Below are 24,051 nucleotides of genomic sequence, written 5' to 3' on the forward strand. Positions count from 1 at the left end.
AGGCCATAAGAATAGGCCTAGTAAAAGTGTGTTTTCACAAAAGAACTTTTTACCAATTATAGCAAAAAGACCATGACGATTACGAGATTTATTAACTTGGCAAAAGATCATGTTTTGTATTAATACAAATAATATTTATATGATTCTAGTTATAGAAATAAGTTCCAACACAAATTTATGCTGTAGAATTGCATTTAGGCCTATAGTTGCTTGGCCAACAAAATTAATCGGATAAAGGGATATTTTTCGGGACAACTTTGAAAGGTAGTCCATTTCCATCCATTTTCTTGTGGTTGATGAAAGGAGGAAAATACACTTTTTGCCAATCATTTTATCCGCAATTAAATACGAAGAAGATAGTTCTAACCCCAGTCAGACGATACCGTACAATGTTAAATATATGATTGTGCAATACTGTAAATTGTATAGTATAGGTTATGCTATATGTTATACTGATGAATACACCACCGAAAACATTTTAAATAAATATAATTATTAAAAGTCTATTGTAATTATGTATGAGAAAATGTAGTCTATTTTATAACAATTTCCATAATACCATAATTTTTCGTATGATATAATATAGTCCAATATTTCGATAATATTAAACGGCTACTTTAAAAATCAATACGTTTTTCTTCTTTGTAATCATGTAAAGGTTTTATAAAAAGAAATTAAGAGGCCAGCGGTTTAATATCATTATTGTAGAAATTTCACATGACATTTCATTATACTGTATATCAAGAAATTGTGCATGTAATCGCACGCGCTTTAATAAAACGCGTTCTAAATGTACGCGCTAAATTCAAATGAAGTAGCACACACGATGCTCGATAATCATAGGCCTAGGCGCGGCTAGGCCAAAATAATTTCATTTATTTTTATGAAACATTAATAAATACTTGTTAAAATGGCCTTTGCAGCTATATATTTTAGTGTGGATCGACGTCAAAAACTCGCAACAATTCTTCAGTTTGTATCGTGGGCTTGTGTCATATGTGGTATTGTTTTAGTTTCTCTCGGTACATTTATTAGCTTGCACGTTCAAGCAAAGGTAAGTCTAATTATAAGGCTAGGCCTATTTAATTAAAATAGATTTTAGGCTATTTTCCTAAGGTGCCCTGAGCATTTGACAAAATCAGTGCATGACACGTTCGTAAAGTACGCTTTTTCCTCGCTTTTATTTAATTTCATTCAATTATGCCTAGGGTTAGGCCCATTTCATTACAACGTAATATCACATACTATTGTTACCACAACAGATAAATCTAATGGAAGGATACGACAGCTCCATGCTTCCCAAAGTTTTAATAATCGTCGGTTCACTCGTTGTACTACTTGACCTGGTGTGCGGTAAGATTTGTCAAGATATCTCAGATCATCGGCGACTGCACAGATACGAAATGTTGCTATTTCCTTTGGTGATAATATTGTTTGTACTTGATGTTTGCCTGTTGACAGCCGGGTGTATGTGTTTCTCACATCGGGCCAAACTCTCGCACTCGATTAACGATGGATTGTGGAACGGTATGATAAAATACAAGGTAAGGCCTAGAATTAATTGAAAAATTAATATAATAGGCTATTTTGATTGTCAATGTATCGATAAGGATAATGACGATCCACTGATAGTAATTACTAATACGCAGATGCAAATTTACCACTAATGATTGAACCGAAACTCCAGGATTAGTAACGCATGTATGTTGATTAATGTGTTTACGTTTTAGGACAACATCACTTTCAAATATGAAATCGATGGATTACAAATGGAGTTTGAATGTTGTGGAAATAATGGATATGAAGATTGGTTTAATATGCAATGGATTAGTACGCAGTTTTTAGATATAGATGACAAGGAGATACAAAGGTAAAGATCAGCACCGGTGGTGACTAATACAAGTTTTAACTTTACTTACTCCTTAAATTCAAGTGCAAACTTTAACTTAATAATGCTATCCAACTTTCGTGACTGTCATGTTGTTCCCAAACCTCAACAAGCTAGTCTGTCAAGAATGGCACATGGTATCTTGCAAACTAGTTTGTCAAGACTGGTACATCGCCTAACTTCTGAAAACCAGTTTGTCAAGACTGGTACATGGCCTAATTTCTGCAACCTAGTTTGTCAGGGCTGGTACATGGCCTAAATTCTGCAAACCAGTTTGTCAAGACTGGTACATGGCCTAATTTATGGAAACTAGGTTGTCAAGGCTGGTGCATCGCCAAATTTCAACAAGCTAGTATTTCAAGACTTGTACATGGTCTCTTGCAAACTAGTTTGTCGAGACTGGTACATGCCCTAACTTCTGCAAACTAGTTTGTCGAGACTGGTGCATGCCCTAACTCTGGCGAACTAGTTTGTCAAGACTGGTGCATGCCCTAACTTCTGCGAACTAGTTTGTCAAGACTGGTGCATGCCCTAACTTCTGCAAACTAGTTTGTCGAGACTGGTGCATGCCCTAACTTTGGCGAACTAGTTTGTCAAAACTGGTACATGCCCTTACATCTGCAAACTAGTTTGTCGAGACTGGTGCACGCCCTAACTTCTGCAAACTAGTTTGTCAAGACTGGTACATGCCCTTATATCTGCAAACTAGTTTGTCGAGGCTGGTGCATGCCCTAAATTTAGCGAACTAGTTTGTCAAGACTGGTACATGCCCTAACCTTTGCGAACTATTTTGTCAAGACTGGTGCATGCCCTTACATCTGCAAACTAGTTTGTCGAGGCTGGTGCATGCCGTAACTTTTTGCAAACTAGTTTGTCAAGACTGGTGCATGCCCTTACATCTGCAAACTAGTTTGTCGAGACTGGTGCATGCCCTAACTTTTGCGAACTAGTTTGTCAAGACTGGTGCATGGCCTAACTTCTGTAAATTACTGTTTTCTGGAGTTTGGAAAACTTTTCATGCTAAATTCACAGTTAGCAAACAATACCATTTGAATATCGTGATATCGCCTAATCTGTTGGTTTCTACTTTTCTGTCAAATTGAATAGCAAAATGACAACGGGATACTACCTAAATGATGACGTGCCATTTAGCTGCTGCGTAGCGAAGACGACACGCGCATGTATACATCATCACGTGACGAAAAGTGACTTGCACTTCAATTACCGATTTCCCGCAGATATTACAATATATCCAGTAGGTTGTAGAGATAAATTGATTGACTATTTCAGCATAAAATTGAAGAATATCGGAACAGTGGGATTGGCTGTTTTTGGACTGCAGGTAAGGAACGTAGGCCTACGACTGAGTTAGGACACAGCAAACCCCCAGATGTTTACCTAAGCAAATTAAGTCTCAATATAACTATGCATATTCTTTAGTCTCTTACAGTTGACTATTACATTTAAATCATTGCTTTTACTTTAACATCTTACAATTTTAAATTAGCCAAATCCAGTTTCAATCAAAAGGTTAATTCTGTCGATAACGTAGTAACTGACCCTTTTTGTTAGGCCTAGTGTATTATAATATTCGTAACATTTTAAAATACTACTGTAATTAATTATTTTATAGTTTATAAATGTCATCTGTTTGCGGTATTTACAAACATCAATAGCCAATGCTAGCAAGACGGGCAATCCGAAAGCAGACGCGTGGGGTTTTCTGTTCGACAAAGATGCTGGTAAAAACGACGATACAACCGGAGACGACGCGGCACTTCTACAAGCCCAACATCAACAGCAGCAAGACTCGTCGAATAGCGACGATTTTACTAGTGATCAATTTTCATCTGATGATGACGACTTCGGTGGTGGTGTTGGCGGTATCGTCGGTGATATCGTTGGCGGAGGAGGAGGCGGAGGCGGAGGATTTGACCCTATATATGAGAATTTACCATTGCTTGGTGGCGACATGCCCCAGCAAGATAAACATAAGTCAAAAAAAGATGGGACTGATAACAAAACAGATAAATCATCAAAAAAGCAGAAGGAGTCGCAGAAGACGAAGAAAAACGAACCATCGTCTCCGAAGAAAAACAAAACGGACAGTTCCAAAAACAAGTCACCGTCTTCGAAAACAAACAAGTCCTCACCATCGAAGAAAGATCAACATTCAGGGTCAAAGAAAAATAAGTCACCGTCGTCTACAAAAAAGTCCCCCGTGTCCACAAAAAAGAAGTCTCCAATGTCTAGTACAAAAAATAAGTCAATGAAAAAACCCTCTCCTGGTAAAACAGGGTCAAAGAAGGTTGGTGGTAAAGGAAAGGGAAAAATGCCTGGTAAGAAAATGGGTAAAGGTAAAAAAATGAACAAAAACCGACACAATAATTGCGGTTACCTCTCGTGGACAACGTCGAGTAGTAGTTGCTTTACAAGCGATGACGAATTTGAACCAGGCGTATATTACATTAACGAAACCTTTTGAGTAAAACTAAACAAAAATATGCATTAGGCCTACTTACTTGATCTTATTTGGTTCCTCGATACTCGATGGTCTCTCGATGAAATCCACATTCTTTCAGGTATATCCATAGGGCTGAGCCATTGGCTAGAAATTTGTCGAGTTTCGATAAGATAATTTCCATTACGAATACAAATATTTTAGTTCATCGTCAGAATGTACTATTTTCTTCTTGAAATACATTTTAGAATCAGTTTATATAATTCCCATTCTACTATCCATGGAGTGTCGAGCTTGTATTGTTTACGACCAGCAAGCAGACAAATTAACATACATATGCTATGTGTAATTTGCATAGAATTTGAATAGAGGTGATGCAGTCGCATAAGCCTACAATAGTGTGCCTAAGCCTAAATGGAATGCTCAGTTGTTTTTACTCCATTTATGATGGAAACCCAAGTTGCAAATGAATACGTTGAGTCAACAACCTCAACAAATAAATTTTATTTAACTCTACTAAAGATACGTTTACACTGAGCTGGGATTCTGCCCGCCGTTTGCCGGAGAAAACTTTTCGATCACACCCGTACGTTTTGTACTGAATCCGGAATGAGTGTTAACGGGTTATAGATTTAAGATCTGTCTACATTATTGACAACAAACGTGTATGGACATGATGACGTCATATCACTACAATATTTGGGCATATCACATTTTGTGAGTGAGTGGTCGAGCGGTTAAGACAGTGGAACCGTAATTACATCGGCAGGGGTTCGAGGCTCACTCACTCCATGGTTCTGGTGGTAGAACGAGTCTTCTCGGATAAGGACTATAAACCGTAGGTCCAGTGTACACAACTAGCTCGTGTGCACTTTAAAGAACCTAGTACATCTTTCGAGACGAGTAGGGGGTTACCCCGGTGTATTGGTACATCACAGCCACTGATCACCAACTGGGCCCTCTGGGAGACCAGTCTTTGACTGAAGAGGTTACCCAGTATAAATATATATTTCAATAAAAAAAAATCAATTTTCCGACTACTTTTTATAGTGTACATTATAAAACTTTATGTAACAAAAAAATCGTTTTTTGTCATATTACTACCATATTTGGGCACATCACACTTGTTTGATAGTGTAGACAGAGTTTTATACACCAATTTTTTTTAATCTCACGATGTTCTATCCAGCTACCGGCATGCGGGATTTTTTTTTTTACAAATAGGAATTCGGTAGCTGGTTGTTGTGGCGCCGAACAAACTGGGTTACCATCATAGAAAGAAGCCGAGTTTTATGATGATATTGTTTGTTTGTTTTTATAATAGCGTGAGACACTACAATTATACTCACCCAAGTCGGTGCCCATCGATCCAGTTTGCCGAATTCGAAGTCAACTCAATAAAAACAAAACAAACAAAAACAAAACAAATTCAACACTTTATACCAAATTCCAATTCGCCGATTCACACGAGGAATCAATATTTCTACTTCGTTTTCGATTTTCTACGACCTAAGACTCATGTAAATTACACATTAGGTCCGAATTTGTCCAAATAATCGATTTGAGTTCATTTTCGCGATGACCGTAATCCAAAAAAAAGTATACAAAATCGACAAAATTACCAAACTAAACTCAACGTATAATAGTAGGCCTACCATTGGAAATAAACCTTTTTTTAGCTTTATGGGTAATCCTTGGTATGTTGGTTGTACCGAATAAAACAAACGTATGGAAATAGTAACTCCATATGACGTCATAAGTACTAGGTCATTGCGAAATTTCATAGATTTGTAGCAAAAACACTTTTGGTGAATATAATATATTAATTTATTTATCATATATAATACAAAATAATCTTGGCAATATTCAAATTGCACTAACTTTACAGTTTTTTAGTACATCATCTTAATTAGTTTCATTGTTTAAATGTCATTTCAACCTATTGTTTGGCTTTAGTTTGAAAGATAACATGAATATGTTTTGTACTGTAGTGAAATTCCGTTTTGTATATTAAATTCGGTTTTTAAGTGAAATTCTGATTTCGTGAAATTCTGATTTTGTAATTAGCATTATTGTGAATTCATGCCATTATGATTTCGTCACATTATGATTATGCAAGTGACATTGTGATTACGTGACATTACGATTACGCAAGTGTGATTTTACAAGTGACATCATGATTAATACGTAAGTGACATGATTACGTAAGTGACATTCTGATTTCGGAAGTGACATTCTAATTTCGGAAGCGACATTCTAATTTCGTAAGCGACATTCTGATTTTGTAAGCGACATTCTGATTTTGTATGCGACATTCTGATTTTGTATGCGACATTATGATTTCGCAACTGAAATTCTGATTTTGCAAGTGACATTATGATTTCGCAAGCGAAATTCTGATTAGATAAGTCACATTCTGATTTCGCAACTGTAATTCTGATTTCGCAAGCGACATTCTTATTTTGCAAGTGACATTCTGATTTCGCAAGTGACAGTCTGATTTCGCAAGCAACATTCTGATTTTGCAACTGACATTCTGATTTCGCAAGTGACATTCTAATTTTGTATGCAACATTCTGATTTCGCAAGAGACATTCTGATTTTGTAAGTGACATTCTAATTTTGTAAGTGACATTCTGATTTTGTAAGTGACATTCTAATTTTGTAAGTGACATTCTGATTTTGTAAGTTACATTCTGATTTTGGAAGCGAAATTCTTTTTTTGTGAGTGACATTCTGATTTTGTACGTTCAAAACTCATTCAAGCTAGTTTACAATAAAAAAATTAAATCAAATTTATGAACACAATTATAATAATAGTAACAAAAGTAGTACTGTCATATGTATTATGATTTACATTTTATCATTTTATTCCCTTGGATGCGAGCCACTTATCACAGATAGATTTAACAGCGAACTGATTCGTTTCATGTGCTGCAGCTGCAATGCGTTTGACGTCATCCACACTTTCTGACTTTACAGCTATTAAATACGCTGACTTGAGTTTGCCACATAATATATAAGCACTTATCTATAGAAAGCAATAAAAATTAAAATTATGAATAAAAATTTATAATAATTCAAGTATATGTTTAATATTATGTAAGGGAACAAGGTAAGATTCCATAGGATAGTAAACAAATGAACTGAAACTGGATAGGACATTATAAATATGGTATTGAGCATAATTCACACATACACCAATCAGGCAAATAAGATTGTTCATTTAATTTAATTTTATTCGAATTCAAAACAAAATAACATTAAAAAACAGTATGGAATGCATTCAGGGTAGCACAAAAAAGTAACGAATGGTCATAATTATTTCCATTGTGGCACAATGCTCCACGTGGCAATGCTCCAATCTTTGTACTCGATATGCACACGCCCATTTCATGCAAACGAAAAGTCGCTGTTGATGTACGAGCAATCCGACACGAACTTGAACTGGAGCCGGACCAGAGCCGGATTGAAGCAGGCGTTAAAAAAACTTTATTTCTGTATAGTTTTAATGATCTGCTTTGATTGAGTGGACACATCAATAGACCTGATTGATAGGATAGGAAGCTACAAATAAAGTTAAATTTTATTCCATTCACAACCACATACCTGGTTTGTATACTTCTTCATCAGTTTTACAAGGTATTCCGTTTCCTTAACAAACTGCGGATCAGATACAACAATCTTGACGCAAGCACCGAGAACACTATCGCCTGTGTCTGCATCACAGTATTTATTGTTACGAAGCTTCTCCATAAATGCGCCTATCTCTTTCACCTTGCGCTTCTCTGACAGAGCTTGACCAACACGGGTGAACACGAGTAAGGCAGAGAGACGATAAATCTAAAGGATTTACATTGTATAGAAAATCAATTAGCAGAGGAATGGTAACTCAATGGCTAAACTAACGGAATACTGTAACTAACTACTATATAACTTAAATATCTAACTAACTATCTACAGTATTGTAACTACCTAACTACCGTAACTACCTAACTAATATATCTGACTATCTAACTACTGTAGCTACTACTATACTACTCTAAAACTAACTCTACCTACTTTACCTTCTGTAACTAACTCCTTAATTTAACTACTGTAACTAACTACTCTAAAACTACCTACTTTAACTGTAACTAACTACCTACTTTAACTACTGCAACCAACTAACTGTAACTAACTAATCTAACTACCTACTTTAACTAACTAACTGTACCTACTTTAACTACTGTAACTAACTACTCTAAAACTACCTACTTTAACTGTAACTAACTACCTACTTTAACTACTGCAACCAACTAACTGTAACTAACTAATCTAACTACCTACTTTAACTACTGCAACCAACTAACTGTAACTAACTAATCTAACTACCTACTTTAACTGTAACTAACTACCTACTTTAACTACTGCAACCAACTAACTGTAACTAACTAATCTAACTACCTACTTTAACTACTGCAACCAACTAACTGTAACTAACTACTCTAAAACTACCTACTTTAACTGTAACTAACTACCTACTTTAACTACTGCAACCAACTAACTGTAACTAACTAATCTAACTACCTACTTTAACTAACTAACTGTACCTACTTTAACTACTGTAACTAACTACTCTAAAACTACCTACTTTAACTAACTAACTGTACCTACTTTAACTACTGCAACCAACTAACTGTAACTAACTAATCTAACTACCTACTTTAATTAACTAACTGTACCTACTTTAACTACTGTAACTAACTACTCTAAAACTACCTACTTTAACTGTAACTAACTACCTACTTTAACTACTGCAACCAACTAACTGTAACTAACTAATCTAACTACCTACTTTAACTAACTAACTGTACCTACTTTAACTACTGTAACTAACTAAATCTAACTACCTACTTTAACTAACTAACTGTACCTACTTTAACTACTGTAACTAACTACTCTAAAACTACCTACTTTAACTAACTAACTACCTACTTTAACTACTGCAACCAACTAACTGTAACTAACTAATCTAACTACCTACTTTAATTAACTAACTGTACCTACTTTAACTACTGTAACTAACTACTCTAAAACTACCTACTTTAACTGTAACTAACTACCTACTTTAACTACTGCAACCAACTAACTGTAACTAACTACTCTAAAACTACCTACTTTAATTAACTAACTGTACCTACTTTAACTACTGTAACTAACTACTCTAAAACTACCTACTTTAACTAACTAACTGTACCTACTTTAACTACTGCAACCAACTAACTGTAACTAACTAATCTAACTACCTACTTTAACTAACTAACTAACTGTACCTACTTTAACTACTGTAACTAACTACTCTAAAACTACCTACTTTAACTGTAACTAACTACCTACTTTAACTAACTAACTGTACCTACTTTAACTACTGTAACTAACTACTCTAACTACCGAACCAACACTACTGTAACTATGGTAATATAGCTATCTAATCTTTTTATTATATCACTATTCTGATTTTTAGGTTTATCGTAAAATCACCTGAGGGACAGTCATAGCTGATCAGTACTGTATCAGTTATAGTTAATGATTTACAATATGCATTCATTAAGTCACAATTTACGATCATGATATCGTGCTGTTAAATTAGTATTTTGTAAGAAGTAATATTAAAATAATACTTATAATAAACTCCTAGAATCATACCAAAAGTGGTCTTTGACAAACATTACTACTATTACCTGAATAATCTTGTAGCCAAGGTTAAAGCTTCGATCCATATCAAGTCCTATCATTAACATCTGTGTTGGAATAAGAAAGGAATATGATCATTATTATTACTATTATCAACAACCATTGTTTCCAGTAAGAAAGAGAGAAATAGTGTTTGAAAGGGTCACCATTATTTATGGTTATCTGGGTCTAGCATCTTGACTGATATATTCTCTCATGACAAACTACTGAAACATTTTCAATAATTAAAAGTAATCTCCGTCCAAAGATATTTAAAGAAATACATTTTAAATCATCTACAATGCTCCTTCTACTGTATAGCTCCTAATGACACCCTAGGCAAATCACCAACCCCTAAATAGCTCCTTTTTTTTGGCTCCACCCCAAAAATCTGATCTACCTCTTAAGATACACACCATATATGCTACTTGTTCTTTTTCCTTCTTGCCTCCAAACAGTGTAGCAACGTTTTGTTTAGAGGCATTTGAGAGCATATTTGAGATTTCGGATTGTTCCACTTGATGGAGACACTTGGTGACTTCTAGTTGCATCTCAATTGTTTTTATGTGCCTGGAAAAAAAATTATATGCACCTGATTGTATTCTTGTAATTTGATTGGTCAATTACTCATCATTTGGAATTAGCTAACAAAAAAGTGGTGATATTTAACACGCTCTAATGCACGTTCAGCTTTCTGTCTGAATTTTTGCCATACTTGTCGTGTTCGGAAATCAACTTGTTATGAGAGGCATCTATAAACTGTTCTACTCCACATCTAATGTTGGCACATTGCTTTTTAAATGGCCTAGCTTCCCGGCCTAGCATCCGTCAATGATTTACGATTTGAATAACAGTAGGTGGGTCATTCATCTACACACCACTGACTTACTTTGCAACATCCGACGCTGACAGGGACATCTGATGTCCAGGTGATGACCCTCTTGAATCACTGACCATTTTCAAATGGTGTTTTGCTGTGTCCAGATAGTGTAGTCGTTCAAATAAATCAGCATATGATTTCACATGGTCTTGGAAAAACCGAATACAAGTCATCGATGCCCGAACATAATCCTGAAAGTGTAAGTTATTTCTGTCACTATTCATTCGGGCTAGTAGTTATTTGTTGATTGAATATTCTATTTTACTACCCCATTTGCCCACACCACACAACTAAATTTTAATGAGATGCTTATTAAGTCTAAAGTATAGCTCTTGGTAATAGCATGGTGGTCATGGTATATACGGGGAAAACAAAGATGTTTTCTCCAAGGATCATTTCAATGCACTTTGCAAATGTAAAGCTCTGTTTACACTATCGAACTAGTTTGACAAAAAAAATGTGATGTGCGCAAATATGGTGGTGACGCCCAAATATGGTAGTGATATGACATCATCATGTCCGTTATTTGGGCACATCATAAATTTTGATAGTGTAGATTTGTTGGGGAAACAGTAAATTGATATACATTTGATGGCGAATACAACAAATGTGTATTACTCAGCAGGATCTGTGTAAAAGTATCATTTCAATGCATTAGGCAGATTCAGAGGCTCTGGTAGTGGAGCTTTAGGGAACATTGAATTGATATACATTTGATGGCAAATACATCAAAATGTGTATTACTCAGAAGGATCTGTGTAAAGGTATCATTTCAATGCACTAAGCACATTCAGAAGCATTCACTTTACCTTCATAAAAACCTGGAATTGATACAGTACATGCATATATCGTTTGCTGGACAAATATCGACATGTTGCTGTCAGGTACTTGGACCACATATTAAGACTCGAGTCAACCAACATCATCTGCTCGTGGAGTTTATAAATACCGCCCTCTTTAACGCATGTAATGATGATACCCTCTATGAATACGGATGCATCACATTTCTGTATAGTATATTAAACTTCATAAACTTAAATTTCATAAAATTGTTGTCTTATCTGTCATATGATTAAGTTTGGCCTTAAAGTAATAACACTTTACTTTTTTGAAGTTAAAACATTTCTTAAACATAATTAAATTAATATTAATCTCATGTTCTTTTAAATGTTTTTCATCTATTTCACTATGATACAATTCAAATATGTTTTATGTTTGAAATACCTTACTTTTTGTTCAACTGTTTATACAAAATTGAGAAACAAAAATTGATGAACAAGTAAAAGAACCAAAATGGAATACACAGGATGCATACAGTTTCTCTAGAGTAATTTCAGTGAGTGGTCTGGTGGTTAAGACAGTGGAACCGTAATTACGTAGCCATAACATCGGCAAGAGTTCAAGGCTCACTTGCTCCATGGTCCTGGTGTTAGAACGAGTTCTCTCGGATAAGGACTATAAACCGTAGGTCCAAATTTCAATAACTTTCCAGGCCTGGGAAATATTTTAACTCCCGGTTTTCAATGACTGCATGAACCCAGAAACATCCTTATGACCTTACCTTAGCAATGATATAAAGTAGTGCTTTGGGTAGGTAATCATGCTTCATATAAAACTCCACCATCAGTAGATGTGTACCGAACGTCTCTATATACCATTTGCACTGCTCAGTTGGTGCACGGTACATCTGCTCAACAACAGATGTTATCTAGAAAAACAAATCGAAAAAGAACGCCAATAAGACCCTTAATCATGATATTGTAAGTGTTTACTATTCCATAGGTAAAGCATGTAATGTGCTATTCATATACGGTAGAATCCTTCTTTGGGACACCCCTATGAAAGGGAAACGTTGTCATGAAACGAACAAGGCGAAATATAGATGCAACACTATGACCAAGCCCTATTCAGAGGACACCCCTATGTTATCCCTACTGTAATATATTATTGCATAAATAACATTGTATTTACCTGTTTCGGATCAGCAAAATACTCTCTAATATAGCTTGGAGATGACTTGCTGATTTCCTGAACCTTAGAAATAAGAAAAAAAGATGTTATTAAAATATTATTTCACAATACCGGGGTACGGCGGATAAAAATAAGTCAAATATCAAAGGAGTAAAGCTGTCTACACTATCAATAAGTTTGACAAAACAAGTGTGATGTGCTCAAATATGGTAGTGATATGACATCATCATGTCCATATATGGGCATGGGTATGTAGTTTACATATGGAGCTATTAAATGTCGGTATACAGTATTTCTCCTGCATGTGACAACAGTAGATAGTAAATTTCTTGAAGACATAATAGTAAAAATTAATAAATCAAACTCACCGAAACAGCCTCAGTGTTGACAGACTGCAGGAATTGAAGAATATCTGAAAGCAGCTTAGACGGAGGATGGAGGCTATTCTTGTCATCGATGGTCTGAAATGAAAAAAGAACTCTCAAACCTCATTTGAACCAACCATAATGGCAGTAGTTTGGAAAGATACCTATTTCGGTAGAAATGACAGAATGGAAAAAAAATCTACACACATTGTAAAGTATAAACCGGTTAGATCAAGACACAACTTTGCGCTGATTACTAGCTGCATTATTATGGGAGTATGTTTCCATTTTTTTGATCCAAAAAATGACCGTGGTAATAATGTGCAGCACATTGATTGCTTGCTTATATGCTCTATATAAGAATGAACTATTATATATTATCATTATAGCTCTAACATATGTTTAACCTCATTTTTCGTACTTTTAAAACTCTTTTAAACTTCTCTTTTGCTCCTTCATAATCTCCAGACCTCAGACAGCTCATGCCCCAAGAGGCCCACACAGCCCCAGTGTCTAGCCTGCACTTTGTTGACACTTCCATGGCAAGATTCAACCTCTCACTCTCTAACAATCTATCACGGATCAGCCTGAAAATGTAATTGTTTAAAAATATTTACTGTTTATTCAGTAATGTATGGTGGCATTGTCAGTCAATATGTATATAAGTCATAAAATACCACCAAAATTACGAGTGAGAATCAATATCATCATCAAAAAAAAAATCATTGGCGATTGAAGCTAAAGGCCTGGAAGCTAGGCCATTCAAAAAAATGCCTCAACTTTGACCGAGGAGTAGAATAGTTATAAACGGCACGCACTACAGTTATAAACGGTGCGCACTACAGTTATAAATGGCGCGCACTACAGTTATAAAAATTCTAAAAATTTTCAAAAAGTTGAACCTGCATTTATAGAATTTATAGCTCATTAGATATCACTTTTCTGTGCCTAACCTTGCAGTGTCAGGCTTTGTTAACTGTTGAATACTTGGAATGTCTAGACAGTTGGCAGTGACAAAGTTGGACAGCAGATCAACCAGACTGATGTATGTATCACACTGCTCAATCTTGTGGATAGCTTCTGCTTTCATGAACTTTAACTTGGCATCAAATAAAAGGGTTTTAATCATGCTGCAATAAAAATAAATAATTTAAAGATGCATACTATTACTAATTGTGTTATTTAGAACCATACCAGGTATGAACCATACAAGGTATGAACCATACAAGGTATGATGAACCATACAAGGTATGAACCATTAAGGTATGATAAACCATTAAGGTATGATGAACCATACAAGGTATAAACCATACAAGGTATGATGAACCATACAAGGTATGATGAACCATACAAGGAATGATGAACCATACAAGGTATGATGAACCCTACAAGGTATGAACCATACAAGGTATGATGAACCATACAAGGTATGATGAACCATACAAGGTATGAACCATTAAGGTATGATAAACCATTAAGGTATGATGAACCATAAAGGTATAAACCATACAAGGTATGAACCATACAAGGTATGAACTATACAAGGTATGATGAACCATACAAGGTATGATGAACCATACAAGGTATGATGAACCATACAAAGTATGATGAACCATACAAAGTATGATGAACCATACAAGGTATGATGAACCATACAAGGTATGATGAACCATACAAGGTATGATGAACCATACAAAGTATGATGAACCATACAAGGTATGATGAACCATACAAGGTATGATGAACCATACAAGGTATGATGAACCATACAAGGTATGATGAACCATACAAGGTATGATGAACCATTAAGGTATGATAAGGTATAAACCATACAAGGTATGATGAACCCTACAAGGTATGAACCCTACAAGGTATGAACTAAGGTATGAACCCTAGACAGAACTTCAAATGTTTTACTATTCGAAACATTAAAATCAACATTATTTGTAGAATTAATACCTTATTAGTAAGTTGTAGTCAATCTCTGGGTTTGGTACGCCAGGTTTCAACGGTCGTAAATTCTCGGACAAACTTTGACATAGTTCAAGAACCAAGACTCCGCATTCACTGGGGTCAGTATGTAGGTCAAGTATGGAAATACAAAGTGATGTACTTGGTGCCTGAAATAGGAAATCAAATATATATGTATTTTTTAATCTTACACTGTAACACTGTAAATCGTTACTATCAAAGAAATATACAGTATAAAAGTGATCTATTTCAACATCTAAGTATTAACTTTTTTTTTTCTTTTTTTTAAAAGAAGATATTCAAAGAAAAAAAAATATACTTAAATAGGTAAAATAACATAGCAATACGAAAACGTTATTCAACCAAGTTCTAGATAATGTTGGAATGGTCAAACAAGCCTTCATTAACAACTCGAAGGCCCGCTTATTTTGAATCGGCATTTATTTATCATATGCCATCTAGAACACTGTCCGAGTTAGAGATTACATTTTTAAATATAATAATAGCAAAAAAAAACAACAACAAAAAAACCCCAAATATAAATGACTATTAACCTGGTCGTAGCAGAACTCGTCGCGGACTGTCTTGTTATAAACTGAATCGTGCTTTAGCTTGAAATGCGTTGCTCCAGCACGAGGTAACAGCAGTGGGGTAGTGCTTCTAGGACTGGGGGATGGTGTACGACTTGTTCTGCGATCACTACCTGGCCTTAAACTGGAACCTACGAAAAGATAAAATGTATACTCTAAAATACATTAGTACTATTGATAGATGGTCAGTAAAAATCTATTTTAACTAATGTTCGAGGATAAGGTGACATCTAGTGTTTACAAAAAGTTCACAGGTGACATAGAGGTCTTGGAAACTTTAATCTAACAAAAATATCTGTACAGTACTTGTAATAAAATATACTATACCTGACATCCTTCGTGGAGACATGTCTGGTCTGACAGAGATCCTAAAAAAACATTTATTTTATTAATTCTAAAATCAAAATTATGAACAAATAGATTGAATTGAGCTGATGGGGTTTTAAAAGCACATTTTACATAATAGTATTAACCAACTGCTAAATATGGTCTGTGGTTCAAATATTACCTTCTTGGCATAATGAAATGACGATAACAATCGTCGCATATTCGCACAGGAACTTCACCGTAACCTTTGACAATAGCTTGAAGCTGTGAACAGCGCCAGCAGACTACTCGTCCACAACGGCGACAATGATGCCTTCTATTGAACTATAAGATAATACATAATTTAATGGGCTACAACCAAGGCAATCTAACACTTAAACAGGATGCTGAGATCTGGCAATCAAAGGGTTTATCTGCGGTTGCGAAACGATTAGTTCCACACCCTTAACAGACACCATGCACTGCGGAGAATATGTACACAGTACAGTAAGTCTGTTGGTATTTGTGGCAGCCAGACATAAGATCAAAGGACTGTTACAAGTTCCTATATTGTAAGCGCAGTGTCCTGATGTTTGATTTTCTTGCTATATCTATGTGGACTGGATACAAATTCCATTTTTTATGGTTATAAAAAAACTGCCGTTCTCCTAAAAGAACACAATGCTCACAATTTATAATCATGGGGATTCACTCTAAAGCTTGGTTCCCACTAAGGATGTAAAGCAAGTTTGAATAATCCACTTGTGATTGGTCAAATCACTTGTGCTACAATTACGTCCTTACGTTGCACCCAATGGGAAACAAGCATTACAGTTTGCCTCCTCTACTCATTGTTCGTGCGTAGAAAAAAAATAATTTTCCTATCAAGACTTTTAGAGTTAAAACGTACCATACTAAATTTTTCAGTTTTGCAAACCATGCAAAACGTGACATCCATGTCTTTAACCCAGTCTTCTTTCTTGGGAGGTGAAGAGGGTAATTGGTGCATCAAGTCATCTTTCATTTCATCCATCATAGAGCTTGTCTCTGGATCATCAGGTACTGTACATTGTACAGGTTCATCCTCTATAAAACAGTCATCTATAGAAATATATTTTAAAGAAAATTGGAAAAAAAAGGGTTTCGTTAATGTTAACAAATCTTTGTAACAATACAAAAATATGTTTAATACATAAAGAAGCCAATTCTCATATTAATTTGTATACCACTAGTTCGAGGGTTCAAAACCTCTTTTTTCCATTGAAGTCCTTTTCAAACTGGAAACCACGGGAGTGATGGTAAATATGACTATCTCATGGTATTTTCCCCTTTTGTGACAAAACAAACACTACCCCTGTAGAAATCATGGCTAGTGGCTTGTTGTATACACTATTTGTATAGTGTATATTTACATGTTTTTACAGTTCTGAAAAAAATTTAGATACAGTAGCTGTAATTAACTGTAAGAAAAATTAGTTGGGTCAGGTCCCTGAGCATGGGATGTTTGTCTTTTGTTTTGTTTATATAGATAGGATAATAATAAAGAAAACAATATTTTGAAAAAAAAAAGAATTGGGTAAAATAAGTTTTAATTACCCCAAGTTTGTGCAATTGTATTGATAACAAGCGCCTCTCTTGCATATTTTGAGACAAGCTGATCAATCTCGTTCTTCCAACATGTCATATCTGGTTGACCATCAAGATGACCAGTCAAAACAGACATTACATTGCTAGCAACTACAAGCTATAAAGATGAATGCATATAAAAATAAATTAAATCTGAATAATCGCGGGAGTTTCTGGACATTTCTACAGATTGTTTTGAATATACAAAAAAATCTTCCCAACCATGCATCAGTTTCCATTTAGTGAGTAGACAGTGGAACCGTAATTACGTAGCCATAACATCAGCAAGAGTTCAAGGCTCAGTCGCTCCATGATTCTAGTGGTAGAACTAGTCTTCTCAAAAAAGGACTTTAAATGTTAGGTCATGAACCTAGTACAACTTTCGAGATGAGTAGGGGTTTATTCCAGTGCATTAGTACATCACAGCCACTGATCATAACTGGGCCCTCTGGGAGACCAGTCTTTGACTGAAGAGCTCACTCAGTATAAATTTTTTTTTTTCTTAAATAGGTTCTGCAAATAGGACTAAAGATGCAAAACAGTCGCATAGTTTTCTCAATGGTTTGGTAAAAAGACTCCTGTTCGAAGTACAACATCTTTATTCATTCACAATTACAATGTTTAATAGTACCAAAAGAAGCTTGTCAGTTTGGATACCATATACATACAGCAGACAACATTCATGAACGAAAACAAATTGAAATAAAAATAATAAAAATCAATATGGGTCGCCCACTACCGGTCAGCACATCCTGTGCATTCTTACATTGGAATTCATAATTAACTGCTCCAGTATTAACAGTGGTTTGCTCATCAGATGTTCATATCCAGCCTGTGTTACAGATGACATACAAAGTAACATCTACAGTACAAAAGACAAATACATATAATTAATTGTGCATTAAACCTTGATTTTTTTTGGAGGATACATTTAATTATAAGAAATTATAGGTTAGGGACAATTGTATAGATCATTCTCCTTACATTAACACCAATTGTTGTTGCATTGAATTCTTGAAGCTGTTTGGATGGAATGTGGTCTGCAAGGTGTGTTGTAACAAACTGTACAATAGATAGTATACCATGTAAGCTAACACCAGATGTCTCCAGAAGAGATTTGCACAGAGAAAAGCAGTACTGTTTGTCATTGGTGCTCTCAAGAATCTGGTTAAGCGATAAAATAAATCACAAAGAAATTAGATCCCTGTGACGTCTATTTTACAATGGTTTACAAACATGAAAATGTTGCATAAAAGCCATGAAGCCAATATTAATTGAATTAAAAATTATCATATTTTTAAAGAAAATCATAAAGAAATTAGATCACAGTGGTGTCAATTTTACAAATGTTTAAAACATGAAAATGTTGCAAAAAGCTTTTCACCATGGAGCCAATATTATATAATTACTAAATATAAGGATATTACTTTATCATCATATTAGCATATTATTTATATAAAATTATTTACCTGGTATATTTTGATATTTGGATGACTTTCTTTAAGCAGTGACACTAAGTATTTCTTCTCAATCAACTATAAAAGAAATAATAAATTACGGTAAAAGTAAACCACTTTTGTTATCAACAGGATTTAAAGCAGGCATCTGTCACTTGTATTCACGCCTTGTAATCTATTCCTTAGTATGTTCATTCTGTCTTGTTAAACAACCTCAAATTCTAAATAAGTTCATAGGAAATTAATATTATTATTTTAAAAACTCCTTTTAAACAAAATATTATTCTATTCCAACCTGTTTTAATATTATACTTGAGTTGTGAAGATCAGCCCAAGTGAGAGCAGTTTCATATTCGTGACATGACAAAATAACTGCCAAAACTTGTTTCGGCTTTGCATATGATTGCTCCGCTATATACTGCCATCGTTTGTAGCTAACCAAATCATTCCATAAATCTTCGCTTTCTTCTTTTGTGACTATGTCACATGACCGTGGATTGAAGGACTTTGCATATTCTGAAATCTGAAACAGAGTAAAAAATATTTAGACATGTGAGCATGCTTGAACTTTATTGACAAAATCCACACAACTAAAATGAATATTTAAAAAATTTGCATAGTTACTGAAGCTATCACAACATATATACTGCCTATCATTTAAATTAATAATTAGTTAAGTTCTGTCTACACTATCAAACTAGTTTGACAAAAAAAAAGTGTGTGGCCAAATACGGTAGTGATATGACATCATCATGTCCATATATAGGCACATCACATTTTTTTTGTCACATAAAGTTTGATAGTGTAGACAGAGCTTAAGAAAATGCCCAAATATGGGAGTGATATGCCCAAATATGGGAGTGATATGACATCATCATGTCCATATATAGGCACATCACATTTTTTTTGTCACATAAAGTTTGATAATGCAGACAGAGGAAGATGTTTCATACCTTACTATACAATTGCATCTCTTTATATTTCTGCTGAACTAATTGCACATGTGGAGAGTCTGGAGATAACTGAAAAAAGCAGTGTTCTAGCAACTCCAGACAGTCACCAGAGGAGTAGTATGAAAGAGAAGTAAGCACCGAGTTCACTAGAAGATCATGATTCCGAACCTGCATCAGGTACTTCTTTGATGCCGCAACATCCAAACTGCGAGAGTCGACATGAAGACCTATTAAGACATAGTCACGTAATGTCACCAAATCACTAGAATCAATGTTTTGAAAGTGTATCAGAAGGTCTAGTATATCCAGAGTTTGCTGCCATTTTCCATTCTCTAATACCTTGTTCAGATCTTCTCTAACAGTCTCCTGAAAAGTGTCACTGTCTACTCTTCCAAAGATGTAAGAGTAACTGTTACCACAAGCATCCAATAAAGATTTTGCTTCACCAGTTTTATGATTCTCATTATGAAAACTAAGAAAAACACCTGCAAAATACTGTAGATATTTCTGCAACACTGGAAAATCTTCCAATTCCTCAGAAGATGTATCACCACTTATCAGAGCTTCAGTGACATCATTGATGGCTTCTGGTGATATATACAACTTCCAACCACACCCACCATCAAAGACACCAACCACTTTTGATATTGTCCATATGAAACGATTCCTTGCTTCCATGTATTGGAGAGTTTCCTTGTTTGGTGAGAACACTGGTTTTTGATGGACATGCTCATATTCATCAGCAAGTTGGCTGAGATCAGGTGCAGAAGATCGTCTTTGCATCCGTTGGCCATATCCAGATGCATAACTGAAGGTATAACCAAAATTGAAGTCCATCGTATTTATCTTAATCTTTAATCCGTTGATCTTGCTAGTTGGTTCATCTGGAAAATCTTCTAAAAAACATAAATCATAAACGGTAGAGACCAATGTGCTTATGAAGAGTGAAAAATTATGTCAACAATGTCAAATAAAGACAACATGAAAAGATATGGCAAAGTAATCAAATTGGATCAAATGATAATGCAAGAACGAAAGCAGATACTGTAGCAGCTGTAGTAGTAGCATTGAATGAGAAAATCTGAAAATAATGATGGCTGTGCTAGTTTTTTTCTGTCAAAGTCAAACAAGTTATCCAATACTTCTGACATAATCATATTAACAGGTACAATAAGGAATAGAAAAAAGCGTTAATAAGTTAAGTATCAACAAATACCTCTTGTAAAGGCCTCAATTCTTTTGGGGGAGCAACTTAAGATGAGTGAATCTAAACTGGTTCCAAGTTCTTCCGACACATGTGCTATCAAAAAGTGAATCAATCCTTCAAAGATTCTACCAGATTCAATGTTCTCTTGCAGGTTCTTGCCTGTAAAATCCTTGCGGAACCAGGCAACTTGTTGAGGAATTGTTACCTATGGAAGCATAGAGTTTTATCAATTTTAGTAAACAACCGCTCTGTCTACACTATCAAACTTTATGTGATGTCATATCACTACTGTACCATATTTGGGCACATGACTTTTTGATAGCATAGACCAAGCTAATATTAATCAATGTTTGGAATTATAGGTAATAAAGTTTGATCGTTATTATAGTAGTAAATATATTTATAAATTCAGTGACATTTAGTTTGAGTTCCACCGGAACCTTTTTACAGAGTTTTCAGTAAAACTTTGGTGGCATATGGATTGAGAAACAATAATGCGTTTTACCTGCATCAGCTCTTTGTTCACTAAGACATGGCTATCAAGATATGATCTCATGGCATCTGACAACTGTTCATATAATTGGTCTTCCTCTAAAACCTATAGACAGTCAACATATAAGCATGCAACATAAAGTTGGTATAGTCATTATTGATTTAAAGGGGAATTTTGGGTTTAAATTAGTTTAAAATATTGTTTATTTATTAAAGTTAAGAGATAAATCTTACGATCAGAGATTAAAAGAGCTTGGATTACCTACACTGAATTACAGAAGAAGGAGAGCGGACATTATACAAGTGTTTAAAATTATCAAGGGCTTGGATGATATTGAAGCCGAAACCTTTTTTGACTTTAGAGAGGACAGTAGAATAAGGGGCCATCAATTCAAATTAAGAAAGCCAAGAGCCCGACTGAAAATCAGAAGCCACTCCTTTTCAAGTAGAATCGTCAACACATGGAACAATCTATACCACACTACAGTACAAGCAGAAAACATAAATGCATTCAAGGATCAACTAAACAAAGACAGAGCAATGGGAGATAAATTTTGCTACCAATTCTAGATAAATACAGAAGAAATGGAGGGCGTTTAAAAGGCATTTGCCTTAATCAAGAGCCCGAAGATTCAAGTAAGATTCAAGTAAGTAAGAAATAAACTAGGCCTATTATAAAAATATAACCATATCAAAATAAAAAAAATTTAATTTCATATACATTTTAGACTAAATTCATGGAAAGTCTGTTTTCAGCAACTTAGGGAAGCTCATTAATATTCATGAGATCAAATATTCACAAAGTCAGCATTCAAACTCGCATCACGTACATATACGGAAAATGAAATTGTTTTATTATAATATTATGTATCATATAAATATTATACAGTGTATGTATTTATGTTTGTTATCATATAAATATTATACAGTGTATGTATTTATGTTTGTTATCATATAAATATTATACAGTGTATGTATTTATGTTTGTTATCATATAAATATTATACAGTGTATGTATTTATTAACGACATACAAAATTAGTACAGATCGTGTCAAAGACCACAAAATGTCTTCCTGAAAAATGGAAGGCTGTGTTTCTGGCATATTTTAGGTTCCCATTGGGTCCTTCCCCTTAAAGAAAATTGTTGTCATCGCTGTACTCATTGCAAAAGATTCTTCCGCAACAGAAAGGAATCTGCATGTACGGCTGAAACACCTACAGTTACTCATCAGACTCGATGGACAAAACAAACCTGTAAAATAGGCGATGAGATACAGCTATCGGCAACCACAAACAACAATCTGCTTTCAGATTCAGGTAAATATTTCTTCCACTTTGATGATCTTTCGAGGCCTTTATATATATATAAAAATATTGTATATTAAAAGTGAATAGAATTTTAGTTAAAAAGCTGTATTTCTATCAATATTTATATTTTTCAATATCTATTTTCACTGGCTATAAAGAATGGAGGATTATAGATGTATTGTCCATCAAAAACATGAAAAATAAAGAATAATAAAATCTGATTTTGAATAGGCCATTTTGCAGTTTTAATATAGTTAAAAAAAAATCAACAAATATAATTATTACACTTATAAGAAGACAGACGAAACGGTTACTTTTAACCAAAAACCAGTGTCTGACAGACAATTTAGGTATTTTTTGCTTTAAATTACATTTTTCAGGATTTTTTTTTGTTTCAATCCAGTTTTTGGTCAAAGTGAATAACTATTATGTAATATAAAATGGTATATTCAACAACAAAAATTTAACAAATTATATGTTTAGGGGACAATATATCTTTAATGGTGCCAAGTGATTTTGTTTTTCAAATACTTTGTTATCCGTCAGTAGAAATAATGAAAGAACTATACCGGCATCCAGTTTCTTTAGTATTGGTCCGAGCGAAGCTGGCGCTGGAAGCTCGTTGTGGAGAATTGAAAATCGTAAATGAAATGCACTGTAAACAACCAGAAAAATAATATTGTACACTCAACGATACAAATAAATATTCTTTTTTAATAACATCACTGAGCACCATGAATTGGTACAGCAGCTTTTTATAAAGTATCTTGTATATATTAGTATAGATTAGGATCCCACATACTTAATTAATGTCTTTTGGTAATCTGTGTAACCATCAAACACTCCCTCACCTACAAAGG

At 34.6% G+C, this 24,051-nt stretch overlaps 2 protein-coding genes across 2 annotated transcripts in view; one reads left to right on the forward strand and one right to left on the reverse strand.

The window, feature by feature from the left end:
• The first annotated feature begins 910 nt into the window (after positions 1-910).
• LOC140061286 (photoreceptor outer segment membrane glycoprotein 2-like) lies at positions 911-6,171 on the forward strand. Its single transcript, XM_072107795.1, has 5 exons — positions 911-1,087; positions 1,239-1,544; positions 1,731-1,870; positions 2,996-3,230; positions 3,522-6,171. The coding sequence occupies exons 1-5, from the start codon at positions 911-913 to the stop codon at positions 4,371-4,373; spliced, it is 1,710 nt and encodes a 569-aa protein (XP_071963896.1). The 3' UTR covers positions 4,374-6,171.
• Positions 6,172-6,325: 154 nt separating this feature from the next.
• Positions 6,326-24,051, reverse strand: part of LOC140061139 (zinc finger FYVE domain-containing protein 26-like) — a 28,307-nt gene continuing 10,581 nt past the window's right edge. Inside the window, exons 15-40 of the mRNA XM_072107595.1 lie at positions 23,761-23,846; positions 23,136-23,236; positions 21,896-21,988; positions 21,400-21,595; positions 20,184-21,079; positions 19,526-19,753; positions 19,243-19,308; positions 18,758-18,937; positions 18,540-18,635; positions 17,744-17,891; positions 17,058-17,248; positions 16,350-16,492; positions 16,169-16,209; positions 15,806-15,972; positions 15,240-15,400; positions 14,234-14,410; positions 13,702-13,867; positions 13,284-13,376; positions 12,916-12,978; positions 12,506-12,652; positions 11,754-11,951; positions 10,954-11,135; positions 10,481-10,634; positions 10,073-10,132; positions 7,959-8,192; positions 6,326-7,380 (exon numbers count right to left, since the gene is read on the reverse strand). Of these exons, the coding sequence (XP_071963696.1) occupies positions 7,213-7,380; positions 7,959-8,192; positions 10,073-10,132; positions 10,481-10,634; positions 10,954-11,135; positions 11,754-11,951; positions 12,506-12,652; positions 12,916-12,978; positions 13,284-13,376; positions 13,702-13,867; positions 14,234-14,410; positions 15,240-15,400; positions 15,806-15,972; positions 16,169-16,209; positions 16,350-16,492; positions 17,058-17,248; positions 17,744-17,891; positions 18,540-18,635; positions 18,758-18,937; positions 19,243-19,308; positions 19,526-19,753; positions 20,184-21,079; positions 21,400-21,595; positions 21,896-21,988; positions 23,136-23,236; positions 23,761-23,846 (4,435 nt within the window). The 3' untranslated portion in view covers positions 6,326-7,212. The remainder of the gene's footprint in view (positions 7,381-7,958; positions 8,193-10,072; positions 10,133-10,480; positions 10,635-10,953; positions 11,136-11,753; positions 11,952-12,505; positions 12,653-12,915; positions 12,979-13,283; positions 13,377-13,701; positions 13,868-14,233; positions 14,411-15,239; positions 15,401-15,805; positions 15,973-16,168; positions 16,210-16,349; positions 16,493-17,057; positions 17,249-17,743; positions 17,892-18,539; positions 18,636-18,757; positions 18,938-19,242; positions 19,309-19,525; positions 19,754-20,183; positions 21,080-21,399; positions 21,596-21,895; positions 21,989-23,135; positions 23,237-23,760; positions 23,847-24,051) is intronic.

This window comes from Antedon mediterranea, chromosome 10 (genome assembly GCF_964355755.1).
Source record: "Antedon mediterranea chromosome 10, ecAntMedi1.1, whole genome shotgun sequence".
Lineage (NCBI taxonomy): Eukaryota > Metazoa > Echinodermata > Crinoidea > Comatulida > Antedonidae > Antedon > Antedon mediterranea.